At 36.8% G+C, this 16,752-nt stretch overlaps 1 protein-coding gene across 1 annotated transcript; it reads left to right on the top strand.

Annotated features, from left to right (window-relative positions):
- The first annotated feature begins 12,466 nt into the window (after positions 1-12,466).
- LOC128551566 (uncharacterized protein K02A2.6-like) lies at positions 12,467-13,923 on the top strand. Its single transcript, XM_053532470.1, has 2 exons — positions 12,467-12,911; positions 13,346-13,923. Exons 1-2 carry the CDS (start codon positions 12,467-12,469, stop codon positions 13,921-13,923), a joined length of 1,023 nt encoding a protein of 340 aa, XP_053388445.1.
- The last annotated feature ends 2,829 nt before the right edge of the window (positions 13,924-16,752 follow it).

The raw sequence follows: 16,752 nt of genomic DNA, 5'->3' as shown, positions 1-16,752 counted from the left end.
TACCTTATATTAATGATAATATACACTGACCGACACATTGAGTATTTTATCCTAGGGTCACCTTAATACTTTCAAATATGTATACGTTTGTCTTGTTTTATCTACATGTTTCACATTTGCGATTTTTGTTAACGTGAAATGCATTATTTTTGTGTGCGTCTTTGTTTCTATTGTTTGCAATTTATTCTGTAAAGCACGTTTGAACATGTATATGTGCATGAAAAGAATGCTATATAAATGTGGTATAATAATAATAATTAATAAATAATATTACTCCCGACCAGGTGAATCCCTTACACGCGCAGTAGTAACCACAACAACAGCTCGTAAAATACAAATATCTCATCGTCCCTTGGTCGTCACCGTTGTGTTACAGCCTTACCTGAATAGAATTCGGTGCTTAGTGGATACATAAACCGATGATATAGTTATATTTCGTATATATTTGCATTTAAATTATTTAGGTAGTCAAGAAGGAAGGAGAAACTGGAAAGTAGGCCCACAGCAAAAAGAAGCTGTAACGGAGAAATATTACAGACGGGTTGCTTCAAATATACAACATGTACATTTTAATTTTATACAAAAATATATATAGATGGGGAGGAAGGGGTAAGGGGTAGAAAGGGAGGTGAGTGTGCGAGGGGTGGGGGGGGGGGGGGGAAGGGGAAAGTTAAACAAGGATGAATGTACAAAGGGAATGCTACGTTCCTTAATCACAGTTACACTACAAGGTAAACCACAGTAGCGTAGATATTCATGTACCAAAGATAAATACACCCAACCACACACAACTAACTAACATAGATAAACAGACAAGTAAGATATAACAACACTGTCGGGCACCGCCCAAGACACACGGCCGCACAAGCACACAAACGCTCACATATAAGCAGGAAAATACAACAATCGGGCACCGCCTTAGGATTCCAGCAGCCAGAATTATGGTGGACACGAAAACTTATTCATAGTAAAGGCGGAGGGGATGCCACATGCCACTATAAGGGAGCGCAATTGCAGGGGATAGGATGGGGGCGATAGGGGTGGGGAGGGGGGGGGGGATGAGGATAAATAGGAAAGAAACGCTAACCACAAAAACGACAACATACGCAACACAAAAGACAGAAAACAAGTTGGAAATAGGGGCACCACCTTGGAACGGTCAATAACCTATAAAGGGAAACTAGGGATTTCACGCGTTTATGGCATGCCAACCTCGCACTTACCCCTTTTTTCAACAAGTTAGAAAACATAATGTAAATAAATTCCCCGCTGAGAAAGGCACTAACAAAAGCGATAAAGAAACCAGATTATATTAAGTAAAACATAAAATTAAGGTAAATCTACGGTATAATTACACCAATGTACTCAATAACTTGAATGTCTAAAGTCAGAGCACCAAATGCCTAGCTTTTAAGGGCACGACCAAGAAAGCTGCAAGACAAAATTCCACTCCCTCCGTCCGTTATGTAGGATTTAGGAGAAAATCATCCTGGAATCTTACACTTCATTAGTCATCGCACCATCTAATAGGAAAGCTTAGCGAATAATTGTAGAGGGGTCAATAACCAAACATGCACTGTGCTTCACGATCTTCGAATCGTATACTCTTTTATACACATTTTACAAATATCTGATTAAAATAAAGACTATGTTTAATTTTCTGAATTTTATAAACTACATCTCTATAGTAGTATTTTAGGTTAGTATTATATTTCTCTAGCAGTTCGGACAATCTGTAGTAAAATTTACTGAAAGCTTTCCGTAACTTATGATACCGGTAACCCTGTTGTAATACTTTTTGGTGATAAGAAGATTTCTATCAATAAATTCCTCTAAATTTGAACAAGCTCTTCAAAACGAATAAGTGTGAAATACAGACACCGTATGATGTTGCTCGAGGGATATCTCCATCAAGGTACTCGAACATTTGAAGTGTTTGTTTATTAGCGTTTTGATAACATCTCCAGAGTTCTTGATGGACCAAAACAGATTAACACCCGAGTTCTCATATACCTTGGGGCAATACTTCTGTATATGGCCTTTTATTGCAGTACGACAAGAAGTCAATATTAGAGAAATATTTTTTGTAGTGCATAAGGTTGAATTTGCAATGAATCGAGCTTTATATGGAGTTTTGTGTAGTTTAAGGATCCAATAAAGTGTAGGGAGCTTCAATTGATTGCCGTCATAGTTTATATATTGATCACATAACTTTTTAGAATATCATTCTCATCTTGTTGTGGTAACTGGTAAGTTTTCGTATGTTTCAGTTCATTTTGTAATATTTCTAAGTAGTAAACGCGTCATAAATTAATAATATTATTTGAATCTTTCTCTGCAGGAGTTTAGACAAAATCCGTGTGTATATATCGGAATTTTTTGAGATATTTCCATTTTGATAAATGTTATCATTTAAACCTAATAAAAAGGGTCTTAGTAGAAATTTAATCCATTTAAGTTCAGAGACATGTCTAAGTTAAACCTTGAAACTAGAAGTCAAGTTAACTTCATATTTTAAAAAGGTAATGATCAGTACCAGAGTAAAATAGACAAGAGGGTCATGATGATCCTAGATCGCTCACCTGAGTAATATGAGCTACATGTTTCAAATGTCAAACTGATGATTTTTAGAAATTTTTTGGAAGATTTTCCGATGTACAATCAAGTAACTCCTGGGGCTGGGTCAATTTGATCCTGGGCGGTCAAGATTTGAACAAATTTTGTAGAGGTCTACTAGACAATGCTACATGTCAAATATCTAAGCTCTATGCCATCCGGTTTATTTTAAGAAAACTTTGAAGATTTTTCTTTGTACAATCAAGTAACCCCATATGGGGCGGGGTCAATTTGACCCCGGGGGTCATGATTTGAAAAACTTTTGTAGAAGTCTACTAGGCAATGCTACATTTGGAATATTTAAGCTCTAGACCTTCTGGTTTATTTTCAGAAAATGTTTGAAGATTTTCCTATGTAAAATCAAGTTACCCCTGAGGCGGGATCAAATTTGACCCCGGGATCATGATTTGAATACATTTTGTAGAGCTCCACTAGGCAATGCTACATGTAAAATATCTAAGCTCTTGGCCTTCTGGTTTATTATAAGAAAGTGTTTTAAGATTTTCCTATGTAAAATCAAATGACCCCTCGGGCGGGTTCAATTATAAACCCCGGGGGTCATAATTTGAATAAATTTTGTAGAGGTCCACTAGGCAATGCTACAAGCCAAATATCTAAGCTCTAGGCCTTCTGGTTTATTTTTGGAAAGTTTTGAAAATTTATATATGTACAATTAAGTAACCCCATGGGGCGCAGTCAATTTGACCTCGAGTGTCATGATATGAATAAAATTGTAGAAGTCTACTAGGCAATGCTACATGTGAAATATCTATATGCCTTCTGGTTTATTTTTAGAAATTTTTGAAGATTTTCCTAGTATGTAAAACCAAGTGGCCCCTCGGACGGGGTCAATTTGGCCTTTGGTTTAGTTTTAGAAAAGTGTTGAAGATTTTCCTATGAAAAATCAAGTGACCCCGGGGGTGGGGGCAATTTTTACTTCGGGGGTCATGATTTGAACAAATTTTGTAGAGGTCTACTAGGCAATACTACATGTTAAATATTTAAGCTCTAGGCCTTCTGTTTATTTTTAGAAAATGTTTGAAGATTTTCCTATGTAAAATCAAGTGATCCCTCGGGCGGGGTCAGTTTTGATCACGGGGTCATGATTTTAACAATGTTAGTAGCGGTCTACTAGGTAATGTTACATGTCAAATATCTAAGCTCTAGGCTTCTGATATTTGAGAAGATTTTTGAAGATTTTCCTATGTAAAATCAAGTGACCCCTGAGGCGCGATCAGTTTTGACCCCGGGGTCATGATTTGGACAAACTTGGTAGAGGTCCACTAGGCAGTGCTTTACACTAAATATCTAAGCTCTAGGGCTTCTGGCTTTTGAGAAGAAGATTTTTTAAGTTTTTCCTTTCGGTTGACATGGCAACCAGAGTTCTGCATGGAATTCAATTATTTGAATAAGTTTGTAGAGCTTCACCCAAGAAAGATTCCTGAAGTTTGGGTGAAATTGGCTAAGCGGTTTATGAGGAGATGCCGTTTAAAGTAAAAGTTTACGGACGACGGACGACGGACTGTGAGTGATCAGAATAGCTTACCCTGATCCTTTGGCTCTGGTGAGCTAAAAAAAGTGGAAACGCAAAGGTTGCCCAACACGGCATAAATGGAAATATTGCAGGCTTGGCTTGATTGATCCGGTTTATTGCAGAAAGTGAATGCATACTTCTGTTCATGTCCTCTAGCCTGTAAACAGTGGTATACCTACTGCTGAATATTTCAGATTATAAAGTATATATAAAATTCTGGAACCCAGGAGAATGAATGAAGTAAAAACGTGTCTAGCGTTGAAAGAGAAACCAGTATACTATGGCCAGGCAGCGCCGTAGCCACACTGAGGCAAACCGAGGTAGTTGCCTCGGTTAAAAGTAGGCCTATCACACTGATGAATAAATCAGTTATAAAAGTTCAGTAAAAGTATATTAATATCATAGAATATATCAGAATATCATTTGCCTCATGACATCACTGAGGCAAGGTGTGGCAGAAATTCTAGCAGTTATATGTAATTGATAGCCTTGCCAGGCACGGATCCAGGACAGGACCGAGGAGCCCATGCCCCCACTCAAAGTTCACAGTTGGCTGTGAGATAAACTATCATCATCAAAGTTGCACTCAATTATAATTATTATCATCAAATTTAAACCCCAAAAAACACCAAAAGCCACTGTTTCATACCGATATTTCACAATTTTTTAGGGAAAGTGCCCCCTGACCCCACTAACTTGAGGAGGGAATCGCCTCCAATACCTCAAAATCTAGACCAAAAATGCATCAGGAGTCACCATTTCACATGTATTTCAAAGGTTTACAGGGGTTGGAGGAGTCCCCCGGATCCTACCAACATAAAAGGACCCCCTACAGTACCTAACAGTTTACATCAAACAATGCAACTTAGGAAAGACGGCTTCGCGTGTATCGGTGCTGTACACCGGGTACGTTAAAGAACCAGACTGTCTATTTGCAAAGAGCAAGGCTAACATGCCTGCATCTAAAATGGATTTCTCTCTATCTGTTCTGGGGCATTTATCTCACTCTGTTCCTCTAGTCATAAAGCTCTATGTCTGTACTAGTAAAGGGTGAATTTCACGCCCATTGTTGCTGCGTTTGCTATATGTATAGCCTTTGAACGTGTTTATCATGAAAAGGGGCATTATATAAATCTGGTATAATAATAATAATAATAATAATAATAATAATAATAATAATAATAATAATAATAATTTCATAATTGTATTTCAAGAATCCCCTGATCCCCTAAATGAGGGCTTTCTCCCTACAGTACCTCAACAGACCAAAAATGTACCATAGACCGTCGTCATTTCGTATGTTTATTTCAAAATTTCCCAGGAATGCAGCCCCTCTGACCCCGTTTATTGAAGGGGGTATCCCCTTCAGTACCTCAAAATTAAAAAAGACACCAGAGTTCACCATTTCATACCTGTATTTCGAAAATTTCTTGGGGGTGACCCCTGGAACCCGCCCCCAATACGAAGAGAGCCCCCTCCCGTACCTACCCCCTATCGGACTATAAACTAATTCTAGTACTGATAAATAACATGTTTTATATGTCTTCACTGAAAATTTTCTGATTTTATTGCCTTTCAATTACACAAATGATTGCATCAGACCATAATAAGACTAGGATAAATCCCCAATTATCCTTTATATCAATATATCATTTTCTTAAAATATGAAAGTTCATGTGACAGATGATTTTTAATGTGATATATCACAGTATTGGAGTGCGCCAGTCCGCACAAAAGACGTCCTGGGGAAAAAAAATCCGGGGGTATCCAGGACCCCCTAGATTGCCTCGGTTAAAATTTGTGTCTGACTACGGCACTGCTAGGAAGAACATGCATAGAACTATATGCAAGAATATGCAAAGTGATATATATGAGAATATTCACAGAGTTATGAGTAAAGCAATGTGGGAAATACTAAGGAAGTGAGGGGTGCAATATATAAAGCAACACATAATATAAAGACGAACAAAATTAATCATCATTCCTTCTTGTGACTAAATAAACACCTACAATCATTCATCTAAATGAGATTGATGCAGCAAAAACATGTAGAAATTGAACAAGGAAAAAATAAATCAAGAGGCAGGACACTATAAACCTGCCGTAAACAGGAAAGATCGATACACTCTATGGAGCATTTTCTTTACATCTGTAATACTTAACAAAAGAGTATTTTTCTTAAAAATCTATATTCTTCAAGACAGGAAAATGTAACCCATAAAAACGGCATTTTCTGGATTTTTCAAAGTGATAAACTCTTATGTAAATAGAACATTATTAAAAATCGTTGAACTGACAGAGTTAGTTTTATGCAGAGTTATTTAGTTTCAGAGTTTTTATGTATTGCAAATAAACTTATAACGGTCGTACTATTTGTTAACTTTAATTCGTTACGCTTAATCCACCCTGTTACACAGTTAATAAAGTGCGAATTTACCACGATTCCACATATTTGCAGTGTACGGGTGTCATAGGGTAAATCTATAACAATGTTATAACCTAAATGTTTTGTATACTTTAATGTAAATTCTGTTTCAGAAAGATGAATATATATTACAATTCATAGAAACAATTCATATCAATCAAATAGTAAAAACAATGAAAAATATCAAACAGGGAATGCCACGCACCAAAAACGTAAATCTGAACACCAATTATACAGACCGCAGGCAGAGTAGTTGTATTTGTAGTTGTAGGCCGTATCAGCTATTGACCAATATTTGCTTCCCTTACACCATCTAACATATTGATTATCCCCGCACGAGTTATTAACCAATCACATTCGATCCATTGATATCCGCCATATTTTGAAATGTAAACAAGCCGATAGTGTGCTGTAAACTATAAACATCTATATAATATTATGTAGTTATATATAAATATATCTACATGTTATCATGTTTATTTGAAAACTTGAATAATTATGTATTGTTTGTCATGCATTGCTTTTGACAAGAATATGTATTGTTAAACCCCTATTTTGACATTGTATTTATATCGTTTTGTTTATATCCTGTATAAGAAGCGTATCTGTTTATGACAATATACTCAAAACCTGTCGACCCATGTTAATACTACCACTAAGCAGCCTGGCGACACGGGGGTCCTTGATATACCAACATTATACTGTGTTGAATAATTCTGTTAACACCTGATGTATGAATAGTTTATCCCCAAAACTATATGCCAAAGTAAACCTTTTAGCTGTGTTTAAGAATAACAGTCTCGATGGTGATCCGACGTTATTTTTGATTCGCTTTCCTTAATTAATTGCTTTAATTAAACATTATATTATCCATTTAATACTTTTCCACACACGCAGTGACTGTCGAAGCCGCCATATCCTTCATTCTGCAATCTTCTACAAACAATGCTTTCGTGCTTCTGCAAGATCACTACAACATTGTACAATATCATTACCAATTGCCATATAGTGTAAGACTTATCCCTTTCCACAAACACAAGAGCATTTTTTACTTATATATTTTCCTTCTTTTGTCAATATTTTGACACTGTATTTGCATACATTTTTCGAATAGCTGAGCGCGCTGTCAACAGACAGCTCTTGTTTAATATTGTTCTCAGAGTTTGTTCTTAATAGCCGCTTTCTTAAATTCATTGCAACCTCTACATATTTCATTATCAAAGATAAAGGAAGGCCCCAACGGTGGAAGACTAATAAAGGCATGCCTTAAAAGCATTTAAACCCCAAGTTTCCTTTATATATGTTTCTGACCGGTCCAAAGCGGAGTCCCTATTTTTTCCGTATCGTATTTTATGTTACGTAAATTGTTTGTTTTGTGTTTCTTCCCTCTTTATTGTCGCCCTTGCATTTACGTCCCTTTCCCTTTTGATATGTGAGGTTAGGTGTTCTCCATTTTTGGCGTTCTTAGGCTGTGCTCAACTGTGCTGTTTTCCAACTTATTTGCTGGTTTGCTCTCAGTGTGCGCGTGTGTGCGTGTGCGTTTGTGCGTGTGTGCATGTGTGTGCGCGCTGCTGTGGTTTATTATGTAGGGAGATTGCATAGACTTCTCACGTGAATATTCAACCTTGCTTATTTTTTCCACTTTCCCTTATACCCCAACCCATTTATCTACCCCTTACCTTTTTGTATTTTGCATATAACCGAAATGTATTTGTTGTTGGACTTTTAAAGCAACCCGTCTGCTATGTTTTTCTGCCATAGTTTCTTTTTGTTGCAGACTTACTTTGCGAAGTACATTTTTATTGTATTTTGGCTCTATGGCTGTGTTACAGATGCTCTGTGCTGTCAGGAGATCTACCCTTATCTTTTTAGTTTCACAGACATTTTTAATCAGTCACCTGATTTCCCCGATGTGAGGCAATTATCACACTTCCATGTGAGATATATTCCATATTCATGGAAAACAAACAATTGTCTTCTTCAATGCTGAGAATAACTGGAAATGAGAATTCTGAGAAAGGTTGAGTTGCGGGTCTGGAAAATGGTTAATATTGTCTTTATTCTTTGCAGAGAAATTTCATTTCATACACAGATATTGAGAAAGAATAACAGATTTTAATAGTCTTTTTTCATTTTATTTCAGAAATATACTCCCAATAGACAGAACTTCATCCATTTATCCAATCAACGATGGTCCAGATGAAATAGCTTGAAATAGAAGCACATTACCAATGAATATTTATTAATGTTTTCAAATTAAATTTATTATATTCGAAACGGCATATGCATATGCCAGAAGTATTAATAAAACTACTTTTAATTAAACACTGCTAAGTATTTCGTTTTGGTGACTTAACTGCCCTCGTGCTGAGGATTATTTCTTTTGAATGGAATTTGTTTTACCACATATATTTTTTTTTATTTTGCGTATAAAGCTTACATTAAATTCCACCATTTTATTTACAAGTTGGCTCATTTTTCTAACCAGTCAACAGATTTATTTCTAAAACGGTTTATTCTTACGGTATTGACACAATAACGTGTGTGTTTCTCCGGATGACGAGGTTCCGCCGAAAAATGAATGGTGTGTGCTGCCGCATGGTAAATCATCCCATTGCCCGTTTTTGTATGATATAAATACCACACAATCTTCTTCGCTAGAACTAGCAAAATTGGACAGGTGACCCGGTACCCAATTTGTAAACTGCACAGGCGCCCGTATATTATGAAGAGAATGAAAAATGATCTTTATGTAATTACACAAAAGCGTATATCCAACATGTCACGGAAATTGCGAAAATTAAAAAAAAAGTATTTGCAAAGACTTTATTGTTCAACATATATGAATTTACATACAACGAGTACTGGCCTTTTAGTTATAAACGGCAACTTCATGTGCGTTCTTCCACAATGTCATACCAAAACGGTAAATATTTACCAACAGCCGCAAGTCATCGTTTCTCAGTTAACCTTTCATTTGTGTAATTAAAAACAAAAAACATGCATGCTCTTTAGACTCACTCGATATGCTGTTATCGACCTGGAAAAAGTGGAATAACTCACATACTCATTCTCGCATACCAGAGGTCTACCCTGGTTTTCCAGATGAACCTCTCGGGATTTTTAAGAACGGATGAGAACGACGTGAACATGTCCTCAGGCAATATTACTTTTTCAGATCGATTAATACTCATATCGACCACAATGAAAGTAAAAAATGTATATCATATATAAATAAGAACAAAGCAACGTTTAACCTGATGTCCAATGAAAGCGTCCCTCTGAGTTTTGGTCTGTTAACCCAATCCAGACAGCATGATCTCCGGAATATCTGTTTAGAAATCCTTGCAAAAATGCCTGCTCTTTTATATTTCTTATGTAAGTAAGATTGCCTCCTCTGCTGTGGCATATTTCTTCGGCATGTTGCCAAGCAACCCTTGTTTTTGAAATAATTTCGTAACAGCTGTGGTCATATTGACCAAGAATACCCTTGTCTCGCATGGCTTGTTGACGAAGTTTATAGGGACACATATTTGTATTTCCTAAAATCATATTCGCATTTCTTAAAACTCAGATATGTTTTTTTTTCAGACTTCTGATGACATGACATTCACATGTATTTTCAAAAACATATATTCATATTTCTTTACCTTAAATTCTTATTAGCACTTTTAAGACCCATATTTATTTTTTCTACCGCTTTTAGATGTATACCGTAATATCACAACTTTGTCGAACTCTTCTTTGTATTTCCTTTAACAGATATTTTATATTTTGAATTACCATTTTTATTTATAGCACTAACACCTGTATTTTCCTAAATCTCATAGAACCACATTCTGTATTTTCTCAAAGTTATATTTGCATTTGCGGAAACTGATTTTACTTACTGAAAATATTATTTGCTTGTAGTAGAAATAAACTGCTAGTACATTATAATAAAATATGAAATAAAATAACAGTTTACATTTTCTAATGGTAATAATTGTAATAATTACTGCAGTTGTTTTACTTTTGACATCTGATTTAGCACTATAAGTGGTAGTGTTAACGAAAAAGACCCTACAAGTATTGTTCCACGAAATAAATGTAACTAATACCCCCTTCACATCTACGATTTTTTCTTACGATTTGCCAACTCGTAGGAAGTTGCATGCAATCGTAAATAGCTCGTCGGTTGTCGTAAATATCTCGGCACTTCTCGCAGACAATCGAAAGCAATCGTGAACGTTGAGGTAATATTTTTGACATGTCAAAATTTCTTATGATCGTCCGCGATTTGAATCATCGGTGAATAGCTCGTAAAGAGCTCGTAACAAGTCGTAAGTATCGTAAACAACACGTAAACCACTCGTAAGCGCTCGTAAATGTATCGTAAATGTTATGTATTGGTACTCTGAAACGTCTTATCAATATCAGGTTTGTGAAGTCATTGTGAAATTAAATATTTACATAAAAACGTGTTCGTTGAATTACGTCCTCAAATTATTCCAGGGTTCATCAACCCAAAATTGTGAATTATAATATAAAATAATGTAAACATAACAATTGGCGACGAGGATTAACTTATGATAATGTTAAAAGTCCTGAATTTCACAGGAGTGTAACAGTCATCGCCGAATTTATCCGAATTTAAGTACTGAAAATTGTATGCTACTTGTTGGGCACGGACTAAATTCTGTTCGAACTATTCTTCCACCGTTGTCATCAGCATATACAAATCCATATAAGAACGGGTGAAGATTCTGTGTTAGGCTTTAAAATTTCTGAAGTGAATTCTACACACAATTGAAATTAAAATGGCCTACATGGAAAAATGGAAAAATTGAGACTTTTGACAGTTCAAGTGAAAATTGGACTTGCTATAAAGAAAGACTAGACCAGTATTTTATTGTCAGTGGAGTAGACGATGGCAAGCAGGTACCAGCTTTGCTATTTCTGATCGGTTCGAAAACGTACGGTACATTGCGGGATTTATGTTCACCGGATTTATCCAAGGATAAAACTTATGGCGCACTCTGCAAATTGCTTTCAGAGCACTACAACCCTGAACCCTTGTTAATTGCGGATCGCTTTAGATTCTGAAAACGCGACCAGAGACCGGATGAGACTGTGAGTCAGATCAATGTCAGTCTCAGGAAACTCGCGGAACATTGTAAATTCGGAGGAAATCTTAATGATTCATTAAGAGACAGATTTGTTTGTGGTATAAAGACCGGAAGTGTCCAAAAGCGACTATTATCTGAAAAGGACCTAACCTACGAGAAAGCCATTGAATTAGCCAATGCAATGGAATGTGCACAGAAAGACGTTAAGGAGCTGCATGGAGCTACCCAATCTCTGAATAAACTGATATTAAAAAAGAAACAAATAGCAAAAACACAATCACAGGCACTAAAAAGTGAATCACCATGCTACAGATGTGACAGAACAAACCATAAACCTGACCAATGTAGATTCAAAGACGCTACCTGTAACAAGTGTGGACGGAAAGGGCACATTTCCCCAGTATGCAATCAGCAACAAAGACCTAGTCAACAGCCAAAGAAACAAAAAGGTTGAGCTAAGTAACATCAAGTGGAGGAGGAAGAGATTGATATAGATACTAGATAGATTGTTCAAACTAGATGAAAAAAAACACAGGAACGAATAGGGAACCTATTTGGTTACAACCGACAGTAAATGGCAGAAAGGTCAAAATGGAATTAGATACTGGTTCGGCAGTTTCTACAATTCCTATGGAGATGAAAGATACCTTGTTTCCGAAGGACACTGTGTATGAATCAGACTTGAAATTGAAAACATACTCAAATGAAACCTTGTAACCAGAAGGTTGTATAAAGTGCAAAGTTAATATCCATGGTCAAGAGAAGGATTTGAAGTTGTATGTAATGAGAAAAGGAAAAGTCCCTTTGTTTGGAAGAGAATGGTTGTATGCCCTAAAGTTAAATTGGACAGAAATATGGAACTTAAACCTAGACAGAGTTGCACAATTTAAGAACAAATACAAGGATGTATTTGACAGAGACTTGGGTAAAGTGAAGAACTTTAAGGCTAAATTGAAGTTAAAGCCAGAAAGTACGCCAAAGTTTGTAAAGGCTAGAAAAGTGCCATTCGTTATGAAGCCGCAGATTGAAGAAGAGCTAGATCGTCTTGTAAAAGATGGAGTTCTGGAGAAAGTCGATACAAGTGAATGGGCAACCCCTATAGTACCTGTTCCTAAGAAGGAAGGCATTAGGATTTGCGGGGACTTTAAAGTGACCATTAATCCATTGTTTGAAGTAGACCAACATCCCTTGCCTAAAATTGAAGACATATTTGCGTCACTAGGGAAAGGCAAAACATTTTCAAACATAGATTTGAAAAATGCATACCTATAGGTTGATTTTGTTTGTTTTGGGTTTAACGCCGTTTTTCAACAGTATTTCAGTCATGTAACGGCGGGCAGTTTACCTAACCAGTGTTCCTGGATTCTGTACCAGTACAAACCTGTTCTCCGCAAGTAACTGCCAACTTCCCCACATGAATCAGAGGTGGAGGACTAATGATTTCGAACACGATGTCGTTTACCAAATGGTCACGGAGAACATACGCCCCGGCCGAGAATCGAACTTTTGACCCCGCGATCCATAGACATACGCTCTACCTACGGAGCTAAGCGGGCGGGCTCCTATAGGTTGAAGTAGACGAGGATAGCAAACAGTATCTGACAATTAGCACAGATAAGGGTCTATTTCGATAGAATCTTCTCGTATTTGGAATCGCATCAGCCCCAGCAATCTTTCAGAGATTGATTGAACAGGCTGTAGGAGATAGTAATAACGTAGAAGTGATATTAGATGACACGATAGTCACAGGACAGGATGACAATGAACACTTAGAAACACTCGAAAAAGTTCAGAGTCGGTTGAGTGAATACGGGTTAAAAATGAATGTAGAGAAATGTGCGTTCATGAATGACAAAGTGGTGTTTTGTGCCCATGATATTACCAAAGATGGTCTCCACAAGACAACTGAGAAAATTAACGCGATAAAAGATGCACCGCCAATCAAAAATGTTAGAGATCTAAGATCGTTCCTAGGACAAAATTTGGCAACAGTGTTACATCCCCTGCATCAACTATTGAGCAATATTGCTAAATGGAAGTCGACCAAAGCGTGTCAAGATGTAGTTGCCAAAGTGAAAGAGATGATAACATCTGATCTTGTACTGATCAACTATGATCCTGATCTACCGATTATTCTCGCGTGCGGCGCAAGCTCTTTCGGAATCGGAACAGTTCTCAGCCACAAGCTACCTAATAGTACAGAGCGACCGATAGCTTTTGCATCGCGGAGTCTCAATTAAGCTGAAAAGAACTATAGTCAAATTGACAAAGAAGCACTTAGCTTGATCTTGCGAATCACGAAATTTAACTCTTACCTATACGGAAGAAAGTTTACTCTAGTGACAGACCACAAACCGTTATTGTCGAGCTTTAATCCCAGCAAAGGTATTAGCGCCGCGACTGCAGCTAGATTACAACGGTATGCTTTGTTTCTGAGTGGATACCAGTATGATATTGTTTACCGGTATACAAAGCAACATGGAAATTGTGACTCACTATCAAGGACCGCTTGAAACGTCATGTGTACTAGAAGCTGAGGAAACCGATGTCTTCTTCAGTAAACAGTTAGATACTTTACCTGTTAGCAGTGATCAAGTAGCGCTTGAGACAAAACGTGACAGAATTTTATCAAATGTACTTGAATATGTCGCGAAAGGAAAACCTATGAACAGTTATGAAATGTCGACAGTGTATCAACCGTTCAAGAACAGACAATCACAAATATCGGTTCACCAAGGATGCTTAATGTGGGGACTCAGAGTAATTATCCCTTATTCCTTGCGGAATTTTGTACTACAGGAGTTGCATTCTGGACATCTTGGGATTGTCGAGATGAAATCCTTGGCAAGAAGCTACGTCTGGTGGCCCGGAATCGATAACAATTTGGAGGGAATTGCTCAGTCATGTTATGGGTGTCTCACAGCTAAGCCTAGTCCTCCTGAAGCTCCTATTCACCCCTGGGATTACCCGAATCGACCTTGGACAAGAGTTCATGTAGACTTTGCTGGGCCATTTATGGGCCATATGTTTCTAGTAATTGTGGACTCATATTCTAAATGGCCGATTGTGAAAATCATGAACAAAACATCCACCAGTAAAACTATTGAGATGTTATGAGCAACGTTTGCAGAATTTGGACTTTGTGACGAGTTAGTGAGTGATAATGGTCTTCAATTTTCTAGTGAGGAATTCAAGATTTTCATGAAACATAATGGAATTAAGCATATTACTAATGCTCCATATCACCCTAAGACGAATGGACTCGCCGAACGTTTTGTTCAAAGTTTCAAACAGACATTGAAATCCTCAACAAATGACGAAAGAACATTGCAAACAAAATTGTCTCGTTTCTTGATGAACTACCGGAATACTGAACATTCAACAACTGAAGAAACGCCTGCTAAACTTATGTTAGGGTGCAATCTAACTACGCGTTTGGATAAAATCAAACCCAGCTTAGAAGATCGTGTAAGCAAAAACTAAGCAAAAATGGTGCGTTCTAACGTAGAGCGAACGTTCGAGGTTCAGGACAGTGTTATGATTCGTAATTACTGTGACAAGCATGAGAAATGGATTCCAGGAGTAGTTAAAACCAAAACTGGTCTAATGTCTTACAATGTGGAAATATATCCAGGGGTTACCTGGAGACGTCACGCAGATCAGCTCAGAGCCGCTAATGTAACACCTGCAGGAAGTCCTGAAATTTTCGTTGATCCAGTGTTTCCATCAACTCAGTCTAAATCATCAGTTGAAAGTGTTCCTCAGCCTGTGGAAAGTTCAGGTCCTGGATCGCCTCAGAAGGTGACAGTTACGACACCGAAGCTGAAAGAACCGCCTCCTGTTGTCGAATTGAGGCGTTCTTCACGCACAGTTAAGAAACGTGTGTTAATGGATCTATGAAAAATATCACGAGTGTTAATGAGTCATAATAATCCCCTTCGCGTGATATTGCTTAAGTGGATATAATGTGTTCAATTATTTGTTCTGTGTTGAACTTATATTCGTTTTGAGTTGGAATTAAACTGTGTGGGGTAACACATACTTAATACAAAAAGATATTTCAAACTTGGATTATTATAGTTCTAGTCTGTGTTTTCTAGTCTTATTCATTTAAATGTTTGTAGTGTTTTGTGTAACTAGTGTTTAAAAGTAACATTCTAACTAAATATTCATTTCACATTTAGAAATTCAACATCATTATTATTCTTTATACTTATTCTCAGATTAAAAGTAATGTTGGTTTAAATAATATGAACATTTTAAACTCAGTCCACCCCTGTTTATTATTTCAAAACTTGAACTTGATATATTTAATCTTAGTGTGGGGGTGTGCTATGGATTGGTACTCTGAAACGTCTTGTGAATATAATGTTTGTGAAGTCATTGTGAAATTAAATGTTTACATAAAAAACATATTCGTTGAATTACGTCCTCAAATTATTTCAGGGTTCATTAACCCAAAATTGTGAATTATAATATAAAATAATGTAAACATAACATTAAAGACTTTGTTTTACGATTAAATACGATATGTTTACGATGTGTTTACAAGTACTTACAAGTTCCTACGATTTCTTTCACGATGCGGTACGAGGGGTTTACGATTTGTTACGGGCACTTTACGAGTACGTACGTATGCTTTACGATTTGTGAGAGGATAAAAGCTGCCAAATTGAACAGTTCCTTTCAGTTGCTGTCAATACATCAAAGGAGTGAGACCTCAGTCATATCTGCATCAATGCCACCTAAAAAGAAGGTAGTCAACAAGAAGAGGAGAGCACGCTCGCCTTCGTGCAAAATTTAAATTGCAAAAACATGATATTCGTAAATACTTCTATCTAACACGCAACTACTCGTAAACAAATCGTAATGTATTCGAGTCGTAAAGCCTTTGGTGAATCATGATATTCCGTAATTTACTCACAACAGCTCGTAAATAACTCGTAAATAGCTCGTAAAATGATCGTATTGATCCGTAATTACTCGGAACAAATCGGTAATTTTAGTCGTAAATGCATCGTAATAACTCGAAATAAATCGCAATTTTGTCGTATACAGCTCTTAAGTAG

This window comes from Mercenaria mercenaria, unplaced genomic scaffold (genome assembly GCF_021730395.1).
Source record: "Mercenaria mercenaria strain notata unplaced genomic scaffold, MADL_Memer_1 contig_1273, whole genome shotgun sequence".
NCBI lineage: Eukaryota > Metazoa > Mollusca > Bivalvia > Venerida > Veneridae > Mercenaria > Mercenaria mercenaria.
This window is presented reverse-complemented; position numbering and strand designations above follow the sequence as displayed.